We start from the raw sequence: 20,401 nt of genomic DNA, 5'->3' as shown, positions 1-20,401 counted from the left end.
GGCCCTCCCCTGAGGAAAATCTGGGTTCCCAAAAGTTGTCTTGAAAATCTTCAGGTGAATGTCCTCATGACACCACCGATGAAGAATCTGAACCCCAGATCAAATTCCTCAGGAGGACCAAAGTCTTCAAGAGGATCAAAATCCTCAACTAGTCAAAACTATGCTCGTACCCGTGCCAATGCTTCTAACATGCAGGGAAACTGCAAGGAATATGAATATGAGTGTTATTCTTCAAATCATTATGTTCATAAATCATCAAACTAGTTCTCTGCATATTCATATGAGTACTTTAACCCCCCTACTGTTAAGAGAAGTGCATTAGCTTCAATGCCCCCTTTCTCATATGGTGCTCGCAGGATGATGAACGCTTTACCACCCCTTCACATGTGGGTGGTGAAGAAATTGAACTAATCACTTCTGCACGTCAGGTCTCTAAATGAAAATCATCATCTGAAGAATTTGCTGGAGACCTGAGGAAAATGCTTGATAGGACGCAAGCTAATATTGATGAAATAGAAATATTTCACACGTCCTTATAATTCTGTTATGATGAAAATCCTATCTGATGAAATAGATATCATATTCTTCAAGTCTGAAGCATATGAGATGGTAAGCTGTACTAATTCATCTGGAGGATGACAAACCCAAGAGTACTAAGTGGGTTCTTGATAGTGGTTGCACACATCACATGACTAGTGATAAAAGCTTGCTGATGAATATACCACTAACTCCATCACCTCTGAAGCAAATCACATATGCTGACAAAGGTAAAAGCAAGGTATTGGGACTTGGCAAAGTGGCTATTTCCAAGGATAGGCACATGGACAAAGTGATGCTTGTTGAATCCCTTGGATTTAACCTCATGTCAGTCTCGATGCTTTGTGATCTTGATATGATTGTTATCTTTGGTAGATATAGATGTGTAGTCATCATGGAATCTCACAGATCCAAATTCTTCGAAGGTGTCACAAGAGGGCATTTGTATATTGTTGATTTCTCTACAGGTCCTCAACTCACCACTTGCTTACTAGCAAAAACCTCAGAAGGGTGGTTGTGGCATCGAAGACTCGGTCATGCAGGCATGAGGATATTGCACACGCTCGCGAAGAAGAAGCATGTCATCGGCATCGAATCAGTCAAATTCCTCAAGGATCATCTCCGTGGTGCATGTGAATCTGGGAAAATGACCAGATCCAAGCATCCCTCGAAGACTATCATGACCACTACTCGTCCATTTGAATTGCTTCACATGGATCTATTTGGACCTACTCATTATGCCACACTAACAAATGCAACATCTTTATATGGCTTCGTCATAGTTGATGATTATTCCAGATATACATGGGTGCATATCATCTTATATAAACTGAAGTGCAGGAAATCTTCAAACGATTTTCTTCAAGGGCCTCGACAAACTTCGGCATCAAGATCAAACATATCAGGAGTGATAATGGAACAGAGTTCAAAAACACTCGTCTTGATAATTATCTTGATGAACTTGGTATTAGTCACGAATTATCTGCTCCTTATACTCCTCAACAGAATGGTGTCGTCGAAAGGAACAACAGGACTCTAGTTGAGATGGCAAGAACCATGCTTGAAGAATATCAGACTCCTCGTCGCTTTTGGCCTGAAGCAATCAACACTGCATGCCATATCATCAACAGGGTATATCTTCACAAATTCCTCAAGAAAACCTCATATGAACTCCTCACTGACAAGAAACCCAATGTAAGTTATTTCAAAGTCTTCGGTGCAAAATGTTGGATTAGAGATCCTCACCATAGCTCAAAATTTGCACCTAAGGCACATGAGGGTTTTATGCTCGGTTATGGAAAGGACTCGCACACCTACAGAGTCTTCAACAACTATCACAACAAAGTTGTTGAGACTATAGATGTGTGGTTCGATGAAACTAATGGCTCGCAAAGAGAGCAATTGCCTTCTGATCCAGATAAGCTATCTCCTGAGGAAGCAATAAAGCTCAAACCTTCTGAATACATTGTTCCCACTAAGGAAATTGATGAAGAAATCATCCCCATCACTGATGAAAATCAAGAAGGTGCTCCTGAGGAAATTGCTCCAGAACCAATTCCTCAGCCCAGACGAAATCCTCAACCAGCTCATCCGAGGATTGCAAATGAAGTGGAACTTGACAAACTCCTCAATGACATTAACGCGCCAGGTCCTCTCACTCGCTCAAAAGCTTCACACTTAGTTAACTTTTGTGGACATTTCTCCTTTGTATCTATCACAGAACCTTCAAAAGTTGTTGAGGCTTTCCTGGAACCGGAGTGGATCCAAGCTATGCAAGACGAACTTCTTCAATTCAAGTTGAATGACGTATGGGAGCTCGTCAAACGACCAGATCCTCGCAAGCACAATATCATCGGAACCAAGTGGATTTTCCGAAACAAGCAAGATAAGGATGGTCAAGTGGTGAGGAATAAGGCACGACTTGTAGCCCAAGGCTACACCCAGGTTGAAGGAATAGATTTCGATGAAACTTTTGCACCTATTGCTAGACTTGAAGCAATTCGAATTCTACTTGCTTATGCTAATCATCATAACATCATCTTATATCAAATGGATGTGAAAAGTGCATTCCTCAATGGTAAGCTTGAGGAAGAAATATACGTTGCTCAGCCCTCGGGTTTTGAGGATCCAAAGAATCCACACAAAGTCTTCACACTCAAAAAGGTGCTCTATGGTCTCAAGCAAGCCCCTCGGGCATGGTATGATACATTGAAGGAATTCCTCATGAAGAAAGGCTTCAAACCTGGTTCACTCAATCCAACTCTTTTCACTAAATCCTATGATAATGAGCTATTTGTGTGCCAGATATATGTCGATGACATTATATTTGGCTGTACTGATAAACGTTACAGTGATGAATTTGCTTACGTGATGAGTGAAGAATATCATATGTCTATGATGGGGGAGCTGAAATTCTTCTTAGATCTTCAAATTCGTCAACAACGCAATGGAATCTTCATATCACAGGAGAAATACCTCAAGGATGTTCTCAGGAAATTCGACATGCATGAATGCAAAGGTGCCAAGACACCAATGCCTACCAACGGCCACCTCTGCACAGATGAAAATGGTAAAGAATTCGATCAGCAGGCATATCGCTCTATGATTGGCTCTTTATTGTATTTATGTGCATCTAGGCCAGATATAATGCTTAGTGTTTGCATGTGTGCACGTTTTCAAGCAAAACCGAAGGAATCACACCATAAGGCTGTGAAGCATATTCCTCGATACTTAGCTCACACACCAACACTAGGGTTATGGTACCCCAAGGGCCCAAATCTTCATCTGGTAGGATATTCTGATTCTGACTATGCCGGTGACCGTGTGGATTGCAAGTCAACATCTGGCACATGTCATTTCCTCGGAAGATCACTAGTTTGTTGGTCCTCAAAGAAGCAGAACTGCGTATCACTATCCACTGCCGAAGCTGAGTACATTGGTGCTGGCTCATGCTGTGCTCAATTGTTGTGGATGAAGCAAACCCTCAAGGACTACGGCATCAACATGAAGAATGTGCCTCTCTACTATGACAATGAGAGTGCAATCAAGATTGCATACAACCCAGTACGTCACTCGAAGACCAAGCACATCCAGATTCGTCATCATTTTCTTCGGGATCATGTCCTCAAGGGCAATATCCTCATCGATCATGTGAAGACTGATGATCAACTGGCTGATATCTTCACTAAGCCCTTGGATGAGAAAAGGTTTTGCAAGTTGCGGTGTGAGCTAAATATCTTAGAATCTTCAAATGTTTTATAAAAACATGCACACATCCTAACACTTATGCAAAATTGATGACTTAGATGTGCAACACACGATGAATCGATTTTCTTCAACCAATGAAGAATATCACTCTTAGTGTGAAGAAATCAACGAAGAAATTGATTCTCAAGGCCATACGACAATTGTACACGGCGTTTGTAATCAACATTCTTATATGGTGGGTCACGCCACCTCCCAACGTGAAATTCCTCAAGTTAAATTTCTTCAAAGCTTCATTTCTTCAAAATTTGATATTCTTCAAAACAGTTGTTCTTCAAAATCGTTTTTTTTTCACAATTGAAATTCATCATAGTGACAATTTGTCATAAAATCCTCAAATCATTCAAATCTTCAAAAACACTTGATGATTTTCGTTTACCTAGATAGACTGTGATTTCAAGTCCTCAACAGCATCCACTTATAGCTATTTCTTCAATTTGATATTTCTTCTAAGTGAATGTGATCGGACCCAACTTTCCCTCTATGTTATTCTCACCCAGTCTATTCAATTCTTCATATGCGTTCTACTTGAAACTTTGTTCGAAATCCTCACTGCGTCCTTGTGAGCTGATGATTTTGTAACAAAATCCTCAAATCTTCAAAAATGTTTTTTAATGCACAGTAACTGAACCCCACTTTCCTCGTTCGGATAACCACGATCTCCACCGCTTCTCTCGTGAGCTACACGTGCCCTGCGGAGACGTAGAGACACGGGCTATTTGGTCCGATTTCCTCGCGCCAACAGTTACCGCCTCGCTATAAATATGTCCCCATCTCCCTCGATAAAATCTTCTTCTCTCCATTGCCCTCCTGCTACAGCAAAGCTCCAAACCCTAGTGCCACCGCTAGAAGTCTCGACGCCGGCGAAGAAGAGCTTCACTGCCTCGACTTTTCCGTCGTCGAAACCACGTCGGAGTCGGACCATCATCGTCCACCGCCGCCGTAGCCGTCCTCTGCTGCCGAGTTAGGGCGCATTGGACACACACCGAAAGAGCTTCTACTGCTACTCTTCTCAGTTCTTCGTGCGCGCCATCTAGGGTAAATAAAAAACCTATTTTTACAGCAAGTTTGATCTACTATTTTACCTCTAAGATGTGAAATCTGTTTCATTTCCTCAAACACTGTCTATCACCAAACTATAGATGAACTTCACTAAGCATCTAAGATTTTCACGAGATTCCTCAGTTGTGCGAATTTTCGGATCTGTACAACTCTGGAACCCAAGAACAGTATGCTTAGAAAAATTCCTCAACCACTGGTCAAATTCCTCAACTGTCAATTTTTTTTCATTTCTTCAAATCTGACAACGCATATGACCTCTCCAAATTCCTCGCAACTATACTCTGTTCACAGGTACACACATGTCAGCTGATGAATCTCTCGGTTCTCATCAAATTAACTCATTTGCAGCGTTTCTTGAAGAAAATCTTCAAGTCTCATCAGAATCCTCAAGAGTTCAATCTCATTAGCAAAATCCTCAGCTGAAGAAAATGGAGGATGAAAGGAAGCAAAAGGGAGGCAAGAAACTTGAGCGGAATACTGTCGCAGATATCCCTGAGGATATATACCTGGATTATTGCACTCCTGATGAAAATGAAACTATGTCCAAGAGAAAGATTCGGCTTCAGAAGATAGAACGCAGATGGGTTAAGGAGTGGAAGGAGTACAGATTCGTCACTCCCAAATACGCGAAGAAATTCGCTCTGAAGCCTCCTGGCAAACGGGCTCCACTTGAGGATTATCAAACAGCAGACCCCTCAAGCCTCAAAACAATTGATGACTATCCTGATGAAAAGGCACAACACTTGTCAAAGCTCAAGAAACAGGCAGAGGCTGCTGTGAGGAAGTTCAATGAAGAATCGGTTGCTACTTCAACTGCCGCTACTTCCTCTGCTGCTAAGACTTCTCGTACGGCAATTACTCAACAAAAGTCTGTGCCACCAAAACCAAAGGCTTCAAATCCTCAAGAGAAAACAGCTCCAGCATCAGCACCAAAACCCTGAGCACCAAAATCCTCAGCACCACCAGAGGCTTCAAAACTTGAACAGAAGCTGGTAGTGAAGCCACTGCCCGCTGTCTCCAGCTCCTCACTGCCATCTGCAACGAGCTCAGAGACAAAGTCTTCACCAACTCCTCTGAAGACTATCGTGACTGCTGGGAGAGGAACAAGACCCAGCCCAAGCAAAATCATCAAGGTCCCTTCTACATGAGAAGGTAGTGATGAATTTGATGATGACACTCTGCATGCCTTCATCAGAAACAAGCAAGAGAGGGTAGCTCAAGCTTCTCGCAGCTCCATTCCTCTGGCCATGGACCCAAAAGTCCTCCTCGACTACATCAACATCGCGTATGAGGACCCCAACACTCCACTTGATGATTTGAAACTTCCCCCACGCATCAGCCACATGGTGGCCACATTCATCAATGAGGCCAAGTGGAAGGAGGAGCAAGCCAAACAGGCCAAGGTTGCTAAGCTCAAGAAGGAGAAATTCCTCACGCAGAATCTCCTCAACCTGACGTGTGATGACCTTGTGTCAACACAGGCAGAGTTGAAGACTTTGACAGATAAGTACTCCAAGCTTTCTGACCGTCAAAGTCTCTAAAGCAGTTTCATCAAACTTGCCACTGACGTTGTTAACAACTACAACAAGAAAGCTGCCCCTCCAGTACAAACTCCTCAGCCTCTGATTGAAGAACCAGCTGATGAAACTACTCATGCTGAGGAAATCCCTCAAGGAAGCCGTGTGGATGAACCGACAATTGAGGAAATCACCACGGAAAATCCAGCTGATGAATCTGCTACACCTAGTGAGACTGACCCTGCTCCAGCTGGTTCCTCAAAGCCAGCTGATGACTCTGCTCCACCTGCTGCTTCAAAGCCAGCTGATGACTCTGCTCCAGCTGGTTCCTCAAAGCCAGCTGATGAAAATGTCTCTGCTGAGAAAACACCTTCACCAAAAGCTTCAAAGGTGAAGAAAATGACTCCGTCTGCATCAGACGTGAAAAAGACAAGGGCTGCTGAAAAGGAAGCCAAAAAGAGAAAAGCTTCATCAGCAGAAGAACACACTGAGGCCAAGCGCCTCAAAGCACTTGAAGAAAATGCTCCTCTGGATCATGTGCCTCTTAACAACGCTCCATCTTATGAGATGATTCCCTTCGCAAGCGAAGACCAGGAGCAAGGGGCAGGTGAGGAAATGAAGAATGTCGAAACTGAGGAACACACTGATGAGGAAATTTGCATTGATGACAGCCCTCAGCCCTCCATTCCTCATGAAGAGACTGCACAAGGATCAGCTGCACCAGCTGATGAATCTGGCTCCGTCACCAAGCAAGCTGAGGAAGAACAAAGTGAAAATCCTCAAGCTGATGAAAGTCACAGTCCTGAGCAAAATCCTCAACCTGAGGATCAGGCTGACCCAACTCCTCCTCCTCCTGAGAAAGATCCTCAAGCTGAGGCTCAGGATGAACCTATTCCTCCTCCAGAGCAAAATCCTCAGCATGATGCTCCAGTTGACGACATTCCTCAGCCTGAAGCTCAACCAGACCCCATTCCTCAACCTGAAGCGCAACCAGAGCATGTTCCTCAGCCTGAAGCTCAAGCTGATGAAATTCCTCACCCTGAGGACCATGCTGAGGAAAATGCACCAGACCCAGATAATGCCTTTGTCGTCCTCAACCCAGAGTCTGCAATAGTTGTCTCCCCTCAGGTCCAACAGCAAAACCTTCAGCCCATGCAGCGCCAGCCGTTCTCCAAGCGGCCAAAGTTTCAAAAGGAGTCCTTCTTTGAAGAACGCATGTTCTTCATCGGAGAAAATCCCTATGACAAGCCTCGCATGAGGCATCTGAAGTTTTGGACGAGGACACAACTCAATTACTATGCCTCTATGCTGCGTGGAAGAAACAAGATTTTCCAACACAGGCATATTCCTCATGTTGAGCTTGAAGAAATACCATGCCTTGCTCCAGTCCTCAACGTCCTTCATGAAGCTGGACTCCTCCCAATGTGCTCAGATATCTGTGATTGGAACAGTGAGCTCATTCTTCAATTTTATGCAACTCTTCACATATCAGGAGATCCCACAGACATCAACACATGGGTGTTTGACTAGATGACGCAAACAACACATTACAAGGCTCCTGCCATTGAGCTCTTGCGTGAACTACCAGTGTCAATTCCCTCAGAGCAGGCCGTGAAGCTTTATGATGAGCGTGAGCTGCCTAGAAAGATGATGGAAGTCCTCATGAAGCCTTTGGCTAAAGGGCAACCACCAAGAACAACCTTCCTGATCCATGAGCTCAAATATGAACCCAGGACGGTTTACAGAATCCTCTGCAGCGTTCTTGCGCCAATCAAGGGTCATGATGATGAAGAATATGTCGTAGGCATCATGAAGAATATCCTCTTCAACATCATACACAGTATTCCCATCAACATCCATGATTTCTTCTTGAGGACTTTGGCCGGCAATGCAATGTGTCCTTTTGACCACAAGATATATGCTCCATGGATCATGAGATTCATCAGAACAAGGTCAGGCATCAATTATCACGCTGATTTCAACAACCACGGTTGTTATATGCCTCCTATAAGGGTCAACAAGAAGACTTTCGAGCTTGTTGAAGGAAAAGGCAAGTCTGTCATTGATGAAGGCCGTAGGCCCCTTGATGGCCAGTTCAGAGAGCCCGAAGCATATTCTTCATGGGATGACACTGAGACTCATCCTCCAAGTCCTGTTGCTCCTCGGGTGCTGAATACCAGAGAGCGTCTTCTCAGTCTTCACCAGAAGGTGGATCAGAATCACAAGTGGGTCAAACGCTAGTTCGTCGCCATTGTGAAAACCCTTAATGAAATGCAGAATGCTGTGAAGCTTAACCATCATTATTTTCATGAGGTTTTTGATCGCATCTGGGCCACACTTGCTCATCTGAAGACTCCGGCAGAACTTGAAGAATTGGAGTTTGTGCGAGACTTCGACTGGTCGTGGCCACCAAAGAAGAAATTCAGGCCAATTCCAGTTCCCGACCTTGAGGACAATTTTTTTTTCTTCATTCCGCACTGCTGAATCTGATGAAGAACAACAAGACACTGCCACTGGTCCAAGGAAGAAGACTGCTCCCAAGAATCCTCACGCGTCTTCATCAACTGCCAAGGAGTGAAAGTCTTCACGGGCGGTAGTCCTTAGTTTGTCCCTTTTTGTCACTTGATGACAAAGGGGGAGAAACTTGAGAGTTAGTCTTCACGCTGGATATTTTGGGGCTTATAAACTATATTTAAGTTACAAACTCTTTGCTCTTCTGAAGTGTTTTATGTAATGAGTTGTAACTTAAGCCCGATGGTACTCTGACGCTTTTGAACGTTTTTCTTCACATGCTTATTCCTCAAAATTTTAATGCACGCATGCTGGAATTCGTCAGATACCATTTGTCATCATGCATCATCAATTTCTTCATACTATATGTCATATGTATGCATGATTTACAAGACTCAGGGGGAGATCTCCATGATATAAATCATCAATGTGCATTTGCTGTGAAAAGCAAAATCCTCAAGATATGCACATCTTCAGGGGGGAGTCTCTCTGAATCTTGATTTCAAATTCCTCAAATGAGTATTTACACTTCATATGTTTATTCCCGTTGAAGACTTAACCTAATTGTCATCAACCACCAAAAAGGGGGACATTGTAAGTGCATCTAGTGCCCCTTAGTGATTTTGGTGGTTTGAAGACTTATAGGTTAAGTATCTAATTTTTTCTTGAGTGTACACAGGATCTATAAGTCGCTGAGGAGTTTGAAATATTCAATGAATATCGACCCGTAAAAATGTATATCTTCGGTTGAAGAAATTGGTCTGAAGCTGAAGATTTGAATCACGAAGAATTTGCGATTAAATTGATATTCCTCATGAAGATATTGAAATTGAGGAATTCGGTGTGTCCTGAAGAAAATCATTCTGAATACTTTGAAGCATCAAGATTTACTCTTTCTGTTTTGTTTTCTTCACACTTGAGTAATAGGAACACCGTACTATTAAAGGGGGTCGAGGTAACACATTGGAATGAATTTTATCATGATGCTCAACCCAAGCCTAATCCTACCAAAAGCCTCAACTGAGGAATATGAGTGACATGAGGACTCTCACAGTTGAGGGTCCCGACCGTTTCGATAGCCACGCCACATCACTGGTCTTATCCACACCAACGATCATATTAGTTAAGGGCATTAATGTCAAATCATGTCGGGATGCTCCCAGGCTATAAATAGACGCCCCCACCACCATTAGCTGGTTGGCTGCTCATTAGAAACTAACACTTGTCATAAGAGCAACCCAAATTCCTCAGAGTCTTCGAGAGTAATTCATCACTGAGGAAATACCCCAAACACCAAACCAAAAACCAAAAACCAAGTGATTGAGCATCACTGAAGAAGTTGTTCCTGTGTGGGACTGAAGCCTTTTACCTTTGAGGACTGTGCATCCTCGAGACGGTTAGGCGTCATGGTCTAGAGCAATCCAGTGGTCAATTGTGGATCGCCGGGTGACCAAGTTTGTGTGGGTTTGGAAGTCTGCCCTGAAGACTTACCATGAGTGTTGGACGAGGACTGCGTGTTCTTAGCCCAAGGAGAATACGGTAGGGACTATGTGTCCGGGGACTGTGTGTCTTTTGGTTTCAATACCAAGCCGCTCCAAACCAGATGTACAACTGTCACAGCAGTTGGAACTGGGTCATCAACTACTGTCTTTGCTGTGAAACGGGTTCTAATTCCTCAACTCTTTATATTCCTTAGATTATGTGTTGATGATTTTCACTGTCACTGTTTGAAGAATATGCTGAAGACTTTCTCTGAAATTCCTCAACCCCAAATTCTTCACACAAGTTAATCCTCATCTGTTTTCTGCGTGCCTGCTTACTTTGCAATCCGTTTTCACATTCTTCATCCTGAAAAACTGCTGTAGTGAAACTTTGCACTCCTGATCCTTTACTGTTTCCGCTGTAAGTTAGTCATTAGTGAGGAATTTCCTCAAAAGGAATTTCCTCAGTGATGAAATTTTAAAAATCTCCTATTCACCCCCCCCCCTCTCTAGTCGATATAACGCACTTTCAACAAGGTATTCCTCTGGTGTCCGGGAGTTGCATGATCTCATGGTCCTTGGAACAGATGCATTGACATGTAGAAAACAGTAGCAATAAACTGACACGATCATATGCTACGTTTATAATTTGGGTCTTGTCCATCACATCATTCTCCTAATTATGTGATCCCGTTATCAAGTGACAACACTTGTCTATGGTTAGGAAACCTTAACCATCTTTGATCAACGAGCTAGTCAACTAGAGACTTACTAGGGACAGTGTTTTGTCTATGTATCCACACATGTATTTGTGTTTCCAATCTATACAATTATAGCATGGATAATAAACGATTATCATCAACAAAGAAACATAATAATAACTATTTTATTATTGCCTCTAGGACATATTTCCAACACTTTCTTTCTTTCTCCCCTTCTGAACCTCACGGGCCTCCTCTCGCTGTCTATAAACTTTCGATAGTCGAAGTTCCTCTTCTATGTTTTTCTTCTGCATCTCATCAATAGCCATCTGCTTGCCACTCTCTCTGCTCTTCTGCTTTTCTTCCCTGCTCCCGCCTTCTCGCGGCGCTCTTCCGCGTCCAAACTAGCCCATGCACAATGACCTCTTTCACGAATCTCGGTCATTGCCCAGTCCGGCATTTCCGTGTCGATCCAACGATAGTACATGCATAGAGGAGGAGGAGATTACAACAAAAATAGAAATATAAATATCAAGTTAACAATAATATGTACAACTTGTTTATTCTTGATGACTCAAGCATACCGGAGGCCTGATGTACGGTGAAGGAGCAACGGTGGACCTTCCTCATAATTGACGCACATAAAAAACTTCATACCCAACCAATTTGAAAAATTTGTCACCTCCTTCACCTTGCACAGATCGCCACACCAACAACACAGTACTTCCATCCCCCGAGGCAAGCTCGCACTCTTCATTTTTCTAGCCTAATGCTTTGATCCGAGCAAGGCAAACTCATACTGACTACGAGCGAAGTGTGACACACGGAGGCGCGGGTGTTTTTAAATGTGGCTGGACGATGGCGAAGAGTGTTTCGGTGCCGCCTTTTATAGGCTCACGCGGATGTGGAGGCGGGAAAAAAAGGCGCGAACAAGCGAAATTTTGGAGCGAAAAAAGGACGCGGACATAGATGAAAATTAGGCAGGAAAGTCGTCCACTATTTCGTCGGTGGATACAGAATCTTGCATGGGAATCTACGCCGTCAGCGTGGAACTGCGCACAGTCAGGCACAGTGTCGACCGCCTCACGCGGTGGCGGCAGGGCCCACCATCTGCGGTGCGTTCCGTCGCGGCGTTGGCTGAAACGGGAATCGCAGCCGGGCGCCTCATCCGATGGCGGCAGGCCCCAACTGCCTCGTCTGGTGACGACAGGTGACACGCGTCATTGACGCACCTGCCGCCATGGGTGGTGGGGGTCTTTCTGCAAAATGACGCTGCAGCTGGTCCTTTTCAGCAATTCGACTCAGCCTGGAAAAAAATCGAACCCCTCATTCACCATTCGATGCGATCTACCCGTACCGTTTGTTTAAAAATAAATTTACCCGTACCGTCGGTTCTGTACCCAAGCAACCGCATCACACCGCAAGTGAATTATAAAGGGGCATACGTCCGAAACAACAGCGATCACGCCATTAAACTAGGATTGGTGAGGAGCTCCCGGCCGGAGCGACGACTTGGATCCTACTGTATATGCGTGCGCACAGAATCCATCCATATCGCATTATATATGTATGTGTGCATAAACAAAACGGAGAGTTGACCTTGAGTGCAGCTTGCATATTGGATTGGATACAAGCCTGGATACAAGCCAGCCTCGATGAGAAAAGTCAAAGTCAATCCTATGTTAACACAGGGAGTGCATCCCAAAAGGCCAGAAGAGAAATGGAAGAGAGGAGAAGCATCGGAAGGGACCAAGGGCAGCAGCAGCACGGCAATGGGAGGGCCGTGCCCATCGCCGACGGCGACGTGATAGAGATGGAGGCAGCGGCAGCGTCGACGGTCCCTTCTTCTTCTCGTCAACAAGGTGATGATGGCGCCGGCGGCGTCCAGGTAACGTTCGCTCCTCATCGGTCCCCAATTCGCTTTCTCTGTTGGCTTTCGATTCTGTAGATACCAGCTGAGGCACGCTAATTAGTGATTTTCTTTAGTTATATGATGGAAATTTTATTTTCATTAGTAATATTTTTCTTGCTGGCTTAGGCGTGCTAATTAGTGATTAATTAGTTCTCTGACGGATATTTTCAGCTGATCTTTGTGTACTGTGTACTCTCATTTAACGATAGGGGAGAGGCCTTCGGTTCTGCGAATTTGAGTCGTTAGGTTTCTTTGTTCATTCGCTGTATCGGTTGTGGAAACTCTGCAGAATGTTTCAGGGGGAATTAAGTTTAGACGTTAGTGATCAAGTACACATAATAAACTTTATGTTCACTTGTACTATTGAGCAGGGGCCTAGGTGGAAGAGATTTCTAGCATACGTTGGACCAGGATTTCTCATCTCCATGGCTTACCTGGATCCTAGCAACTGTAAGCCCAACCAGCCTTGTGTCTTTCGATCGTCTCTCCATTGGAATTAAATATGTGGCTACCCATTACTCTCATGTTTATGCCAACTTATCTTGCTAAAAATATGATAAACAGATGTAATTCATCCCCACTAAAAATACGAAAACACCATACTTCTTTTCCAGTGTTTATTGCATTCTGACAGTTTAAACTTTGCAAATTTTATGAACAGTACAAACTGATTTACAGGCTGGATACAGTCACAGATATGAGGTATAAATTATCCAAAATGTTAAAACTGTTTCATCCGTCGTACTGGAATAACTGGAGCCTGAACATTGTAATATCTTTCAGTTATTATGGGTACTCTTATTCGGGTTCATCTTCGTGTTGATTATACAGTCGTTGGCAGCCAAGCTTGGCATCGTTACAGGTGAGATAATCAGTGTGCTCTTGATGCAAAAACTACACTGTATTTAGTATGAAGCTTAGTATATATACATAATCTACTTTAGGTAGGCACCTCGCGGAGCTGTGTATGAGTGAATATCCCAAGCATGTCAGATACGCCCTATGGTTTTTCGCCGAGCTCGGTGTGATTGCTGCCACTATACCAGGAGGTATTGAATTTGGTATTCCTAGTTCTTCCTTTTTTTTTAACTTGTAAAATGATTGTAAATATATACTCCCTCCATCCGGAATTACTTGTTACAAAAATGGATACAAATGAACGTATCTAGAACTAAAATACATCTAGATACATCCATTCCTATAACAAGTATTTCCGAACGAATGAGATATTACTTACTATCCCCTCATTTTTAGCTTATTAGGCGCATCGGTTTATTTTCACATATAGGAGTATGTATTACTCCGTCTGTTCATAAATATTCCTAAATATAAGATATTCTAGAGATTTTATTATAAACTACATGCGGATGTATATAAACATACTCCCTCCTTTCGGAAATACTTGTCCTAGAAATTGATATAATGGATGTATCTATAACTAAAATAAGTCTAGTACATTCATCTTTAGAACAAGTATTTTCGGACGGAGGAGGTATTATATAGTATAGATTCACTTATTTTGTTTCGTATGTAGTTTATAATAAAAAATTTAAAATGTCATATATTTAGAAACGGAGGGAGTGTTTAGTTGTTAGGTGATAGTTTGAAAGTGATATTCCCCCTTCTACATTTATTTCACACGGTAGGTACTCACGTCAAAGGGATAGGTAACCTATAGCATAAGTAGAAATTTTGAACCATTTTACTAGAGAGATGAATGCAGCTTTAAACCCATGATACTCACCCCGTTATGGTTTGGGAAGGCGTGATTTTGTTTACGTGCATTTTCAGAATAGAAGAAGATTACGACACGTGACACTACTACCTGGTTAATTAGGAATACTAATAGGCTTCATGTATTCCTTGTTTAGGTGCTGTTTCTTTGTCCAGGGACTAGACTAAAAAGTCCCTTTTAGTCCCTAGGTAAAGAAACAGGAGGGACTTTTCTTTCGGGGACTACAAAAAGACTTTATTGGAGGGATTTTTTTCTTTAGTCCCTCGGGCTAAAAAAAAGTCTAGTCCCTGGAAAAGAAACACCGCCTTAGTGGTTGTGTGAGTTACTCTACATTATCTTTTAAATAATTAGACGTCGTGCGGTTATTGTGTGACCACTTGCAAAAAATAGAGCCAATCAAGATTCACCTTGATCCAAGAGATCGCTCATGCACGCCTTCTAAATCGTGACGGAGGGAGTAGTACTATTAGACGAGCAAGGCACCACATTGATCTTACACAATTCTGGGTCTGCTAATCAGCATTCTCAACCCACATGCGCCATGGGCCCACTACACACACGTCTTGGCCCAGTAATGGGGATCAAATAGTTTGAGCTGGCATCGGGGTGGAGGGCCCTAGAGACCTCGAGGGCGACGACGCGTCCCCCTCCCCCTTGCGCTTGTGGCATTGCCCCCTACCGTCGACGAGCTCCTCAAAGGCTGCGCTCCCAGCCTTCGTCGCTGTCCCCACCATCGTCCCTTTGGTTGCTAGCCCGGCGACGCCCCGGACTGCCTCCCTGCCCCATGCGCGAATCTGTTGGGTGGAGCTTGTCGAAGACGTGGACCCATAGGCAGGCGTCGTCGTCGTCCGTTGCATTGGTGCTCCACCCTCCTCCCCTTAGCCTGGCGTGGTCCAGCATGGATGGTGGCTCTATCACCGTCTCGTGGTCCCGCTGGAGTGCTCGGTCGCCCGTAGGACAAGGCTACGCCTTGCGCGCGTCGTCGGCGCCGGTCGTGGGGCGTCGCCGGTAGGTCGGACCTTGGCCTTGCCCGGTCCCCGTGCCGCCATTCCGGGACACGCTCCTCCGTCGTTGCTCCATCGGGTTCGTCGGCCTCCCGCTCCCGGTGGTCTCAGTGGGTGGATCGTCCTTTCGACTGTTCATAGCTTCGTTCGGATCTTCCTTCCTCCAAGTTCGCTTAAACTCCTTCCCGCTCCACTCATGGAGGACTCTGCATCTACGGCCAACGCAGGTGACGACGGAGACGACAGCGCCGGCTCGAGGCGGGGAAATCCTCCAAGCCAATCATGTGCCCTTCCTGACCGCGGGATGCTGGGCCGACCTCGGTTGGGCCCTTTTGCCTCGCCCCCGTGACCCCTTGTGGGCCACCTGGCGATGGACCGACCCACCCCCTCGACGCAGCCTTGCGGGGTGGGGCTGGACACCCGAGACAGCTCGACCTGGCCACCCCAAGGGTTTCCAGTCCCCTCCCATCCTCCCAATTTCGCCCCCGCATCCTTTACACCTCTTGTAGGGGAACGTTGCATGGGAAACAAAAAATTTCCTACGCACACACAAGACCTATCCATGGTGATGATCACCTACGAGAGGGGAGACCGGATCCACATAACCTTGTAGATCGCTAAGCGGAAGCGTATATAACACGATTGATGTAGTGGAACATCTTCACGATCCAAATCGCTGACCATCCCGTGATCTCATCACGATCCGTCCCGATCTAGTGCCGAACGGATGACACCTCCGCGTTCAGCACACGTACAGCTCGATGACGATCACCGCTTTCTTGATCCACACAGAGGTGCGGAGAGGTAGATGAGTTCTCCAGCACGGCGGCGTGATGGTGGTGATGGTGAACTATCCAGCAGGGCTTCGCCTAAGCACTGTCGAACTAGACTAGAGGAGAAACAGATCTAGAGAGAGAGAGAGGCAGTCGTGGCTATTTTTGTTGGAGCTGCCCTAAAAAACCTCTAGTATATATAGGAGGAAGGGGAGGGCAGGCTGCCTTGGCCCCTCCTCTAAGGAGGGCTTCGGCCAAAGCAAAGGGGGAAGAGTCCTCCCCAAACTAGGACTCCTTCCCTCACAAGGGAGGTTGAGGCTTCGGAGGACTCCTTCCCTTTTGGTCTCCTCCCTTCCAATTTCGCATGGGCCTCCTTAGGGGCTGGTCGACCAGCCCACCAGGGGCTGATGCACCACCCCTTAGGCCCATGTGGGATTTGGGGTGAGTGGGCCCTGATGGCGAACATTGCATGGGAAACAAAAAATTTCCTACGCACACGAAGACTTATCATGGTGATGATCATCTACGAGAAGGAGATCGGATCCACATACCCTTGTAGATCGCTAAGCGGAAGTGTTAATAAACGCGGTTGATGTAGTGGTACGTCTTCACGATCCGTCCCACGAACCATCCCATGATCCATCCCGCGAACCGTCTCACGATCCGTCCCGATCAAGTGCCGAACGGACGGCAACTCCACGTTCCACACACGTACAGCCTGATGACGATCTCTGCCTTCTTGATCTAGCAAGAGGGGCGGGGAAGTAGACGAGTTCGTCGGCAGCGTGATGGCGCGCCAGTGATGGTGATGATCTACTCCTGCAGGGCTCCGCACGAGCTCCGCAGAAAACCGATATAGAGGAAGAACTATGATCTAGAGGAGAGGGCAACACGTGGCAAAGTTGTGTCTCAAAAAGCCCTAAACCTCTAGCATATATATAGGAGGAGGGAGGAGGCATCCTTGGCGCCACAAGGGAATCTCCCTTGGGTCGGCCGAAGTGGAGGAGGGAAGAGTCCTCCTTCAATCCCACTTGGATTAGGACTCCTTCCTTAATTTCCCACCTCTTCTGGATTTTCCACTTTTTCCTCATGAGCTTTCCTCGGATGACTTTGTCAGCCCATTATGCCTTATTGCGCATCCAATAAACCCTCGTGGACCCCATGGGGGCTGGTAGGCCCACCCAGTGGGCCCCCAAAACCCTTTCGTTGCTCCCGGTACACTGTCGGCAATGCCCGAAAACCTTCTGGAATCAAAATACCAACTTCCTATATATCAATCTTCGTTTCCGGACCATTCCGAAACTCCTCGTGACGTATGGGATCTCATTCGGGACTCCGAACAAAACTTCGGTCACCAACACATAGAACTCAACTATACCGAAACGTCACTGAACCTTAAGTGTGCAGACCCTGCGGGTTCGAGAACTATGCAGACATGACCTGAGACACTCTTTGGTCAATAACCAACAGCGGGACCTGGATGTCCATATTGGCTCATACATATTATACGAAGATCTCTATCGGTTGAACCTCTGTGTCAAGGATTCATATAATCCTGTATACTATTCCTTTTGTCCTTCGATATGTTACTTGCCCGAGATTCGATCGTCGGTATCACCATACCTAGTTCAATATCGTTACCGACAAGTCTCTTTACTCATTCCGTAATAAAAGATCTCGTAACTAACTCCTTAGTCACATTGCTTGCAAGGCTTGTTGTGATGTTGTATTACCGAGTGGGCCCCGATATACCTCTCTGTCACATGGAGTGACAAATCCCAGTCTTGATCCATGCCAACCCAACACACACCTTTGGAGATACCTGTAGAGCACCTTTATAGTCACCTAGTTACGCTGCGACGTTTGATAACCCACAAGGTATTCCTCCGGTGTCCGGGAGTTGCATGATCTCATGGTCATAGGAACGGATACATTGGCATGCAGAAAACAGTAACAATAAACTGACACGGTCATATGCTACATTTATAGTTTGGGTCTTGTCCATCACATCATTCTTCCAATGATGTGATCCCGTTATCAAGTGACAACACTTGCCTATGGCCAGGAAACCTTGACCATCTTTGATCAATGAGCTAGTCAACTAGAGGCTCACTAGGGACAGTGTGTTGTCTATGTATCCACACATTATTTGAGTTTCCAATCAATACAATTCTAGCATGGATACTAAACTATTATTATGAACAAGGAAATATAATAATAACCAATTTATTATTGCCTCTAGGGCATATTTCCAACAGGCCCCTCCCGGTGGACCCCCGGAACCCTCCCGGCACCCCAGTACATTACCGGTGACGCCCGAAACTTTTCAAGTGATCGAAACGGGACTTCCTATATATCAATCTTTACCTCCAGACCATTTTGGAGCTCCTTGTGACCTCCGAGATCTCATCCGGGACTCCGAACAACTTTCGGTTACCAACACATATAACTCAATAATACCGAAACGTCACCGAACCTTAAGTGTGCACACCATGCGGGTTCGAGAACTATGTAGATATGACCTGAAACATTCTCTGGTCAATAACCAATAGCGGGACCTTGATGCCCATATTTTTTCTCCTACATATTGTATGAAGATCTTTATCGGTTGAACCTCTATGTCAAGGATTCTGATAATCCCATATGTTTGTCCTTCGGTATGTTACTTACCCGAGATTCGATCGTCGGTATCTCCATACCTAGTACAATCTCGTTACCGGCAAGTCTCTTTCCTCGTTTTGTAATACAAGATCCCGTGACTAACTCCTTAGTCACATTGCTTGCAAGGCTTATTGTGATGTTGTATTACCGAGTGGGCCCCGAGATACCTCTCCATCATACGGAGTGACAAATCTCAGTCTTGATCCATGCCAACCCAACAGACACCTTCAGAGATACCTGTAGAGCACCTTTATAGTCACCCAGTTACGTTGCGACATTTGATACACACAAGGTATTCCTCCGGTGTCTAGGAGTTGCACGATCTCATGGTCATAGGAACAGATATATTGACATGCAGAAAACACTAGCAATAAACTGACACGATCATATGCTACATTCATAGTTTGGCTCTTGTCCATCACATCAATCTCCTAATGACGTGATCCCGTTATCAAGCGACAACACTTGTCTATGCCGAGAAAACCTTTGACCATCTTTGATCAATGAGCTAGTCAACTAGAGCCTCACTAGGGACAGTATGTTGTTTATGTATCCACACATGTATTTGAGTTTCCAATCAATACAATTCTAGCATGGATAATAAACGATTATCATGAACAAGGAAATATAATAATAACCAATTTATTATTGCCTCTAGGGCATATTTCCCACAGTCTCCCACTTGCACTAGAGTTAGTAATCTAGTTTACATCACTATGTGATTGTAATGAATCTAACACCCATATAGTTATGGGTTCGATCATATCTTGCTTGTGAGAGAGGTTTTTAGTCAACGGGTCTGAAACTTTCAGATCCGTGTGTACTTTACAAATCTCTATGGCATACTATAGATGTTGCTACTACGCCCCACTTGGAACAATTTCGACCGATGGCTCCACTATATGAATCCGGTTTACTTCTCAGAGTTATCTGAATTAGTGTCCAAGCTTGCATCGACGCAACCCTTGATGGCGAACTCTTTTATCACCTCCATAATTGAGAAAAAAAATCCTTAGTTCACTAGTTACTAAGGATAACTTTGATCGATGTCCAGTGATCCATTCCTGGATCAATCTAGTACCCCTTGACAGACTCATGGCAAGGCACACATCAGGTGCGATACACAACATGACATACTATAGAGCCTACGGCTAAGGCATAGGGGACGACCTTCATCCTTTCCCTTTCTTCTATAGTGGTCAGGAACTCCTTCTTTAACTGATCTATTTTGAACTTCTTCAAA

General features: G+C 44.8%; 1 protein-coding gene across 9 annotated transcripts in view; it reads left to right on the top strand.

The window, feature by feature from the left end:
- Positions 1-12,555: 12,555 nt before the first annotated feature.
- LOC123443593 (metal transporter Nramp4-like) overlaps positions 12,556-20,401 on the top strand; it is a 55,739-nt gene continuing 47,893 nt past the window's right edge. For 3 of the 9 annotated variants that reach the window (XM_045120039.1, XM_045120041.1, XM_045120040.1), the window contains exons 1-5: positions 12,558-12,961; positions 13,357-13,435; positions 13,647-13,687; positions 13,769-13,847; positions 13,930-14,034. In XM_045120039.1, coding sequence (XP_044975974.1) covers positions 12,602-12,961; positions 13,357-13,435; positions 13,647-13,687; positions 13,769-13,847; positions 13,930-14,034 — 664 coding nt within the window. In that variant the 5' untranslated portion in view covers positions 12,558-12,601. Of the gene's footprint in view, positions 12,962-13,356; positions 13,436-13,646; positions 13,688-13,768; positions 13,848-13,929; positions 14,035-20,401 lie in introns of all 9 variants that reach the window. The other 6 variants (XM_045120037.1, XM_045120035.1, XM_045120036.1 and 3 more) reach the window with 3 other exon arrangements.

The sequence above is a fragment of the Hordeum vulgare genome, chromosome 3H (assembly GCF_904849725.1).
Source record: "Hordeum vulgare subsp. vulgare chromosome 3H, MorexV3_pseudomolecules_assembly, whole genome shotgun sequence".
Classification (NCBI taxonomy): Eukaryota; Viridiplantae; Streptophyta; class Magnoliopsida; order Poales; family Poaceae; genus Hordeum; species Hordeum vulgare.
The sequence above is the reverse complement of the archived record's forward strand: the minus strand, read 5'-3'. Positions and strand labels throughout refer to the sequence as shown.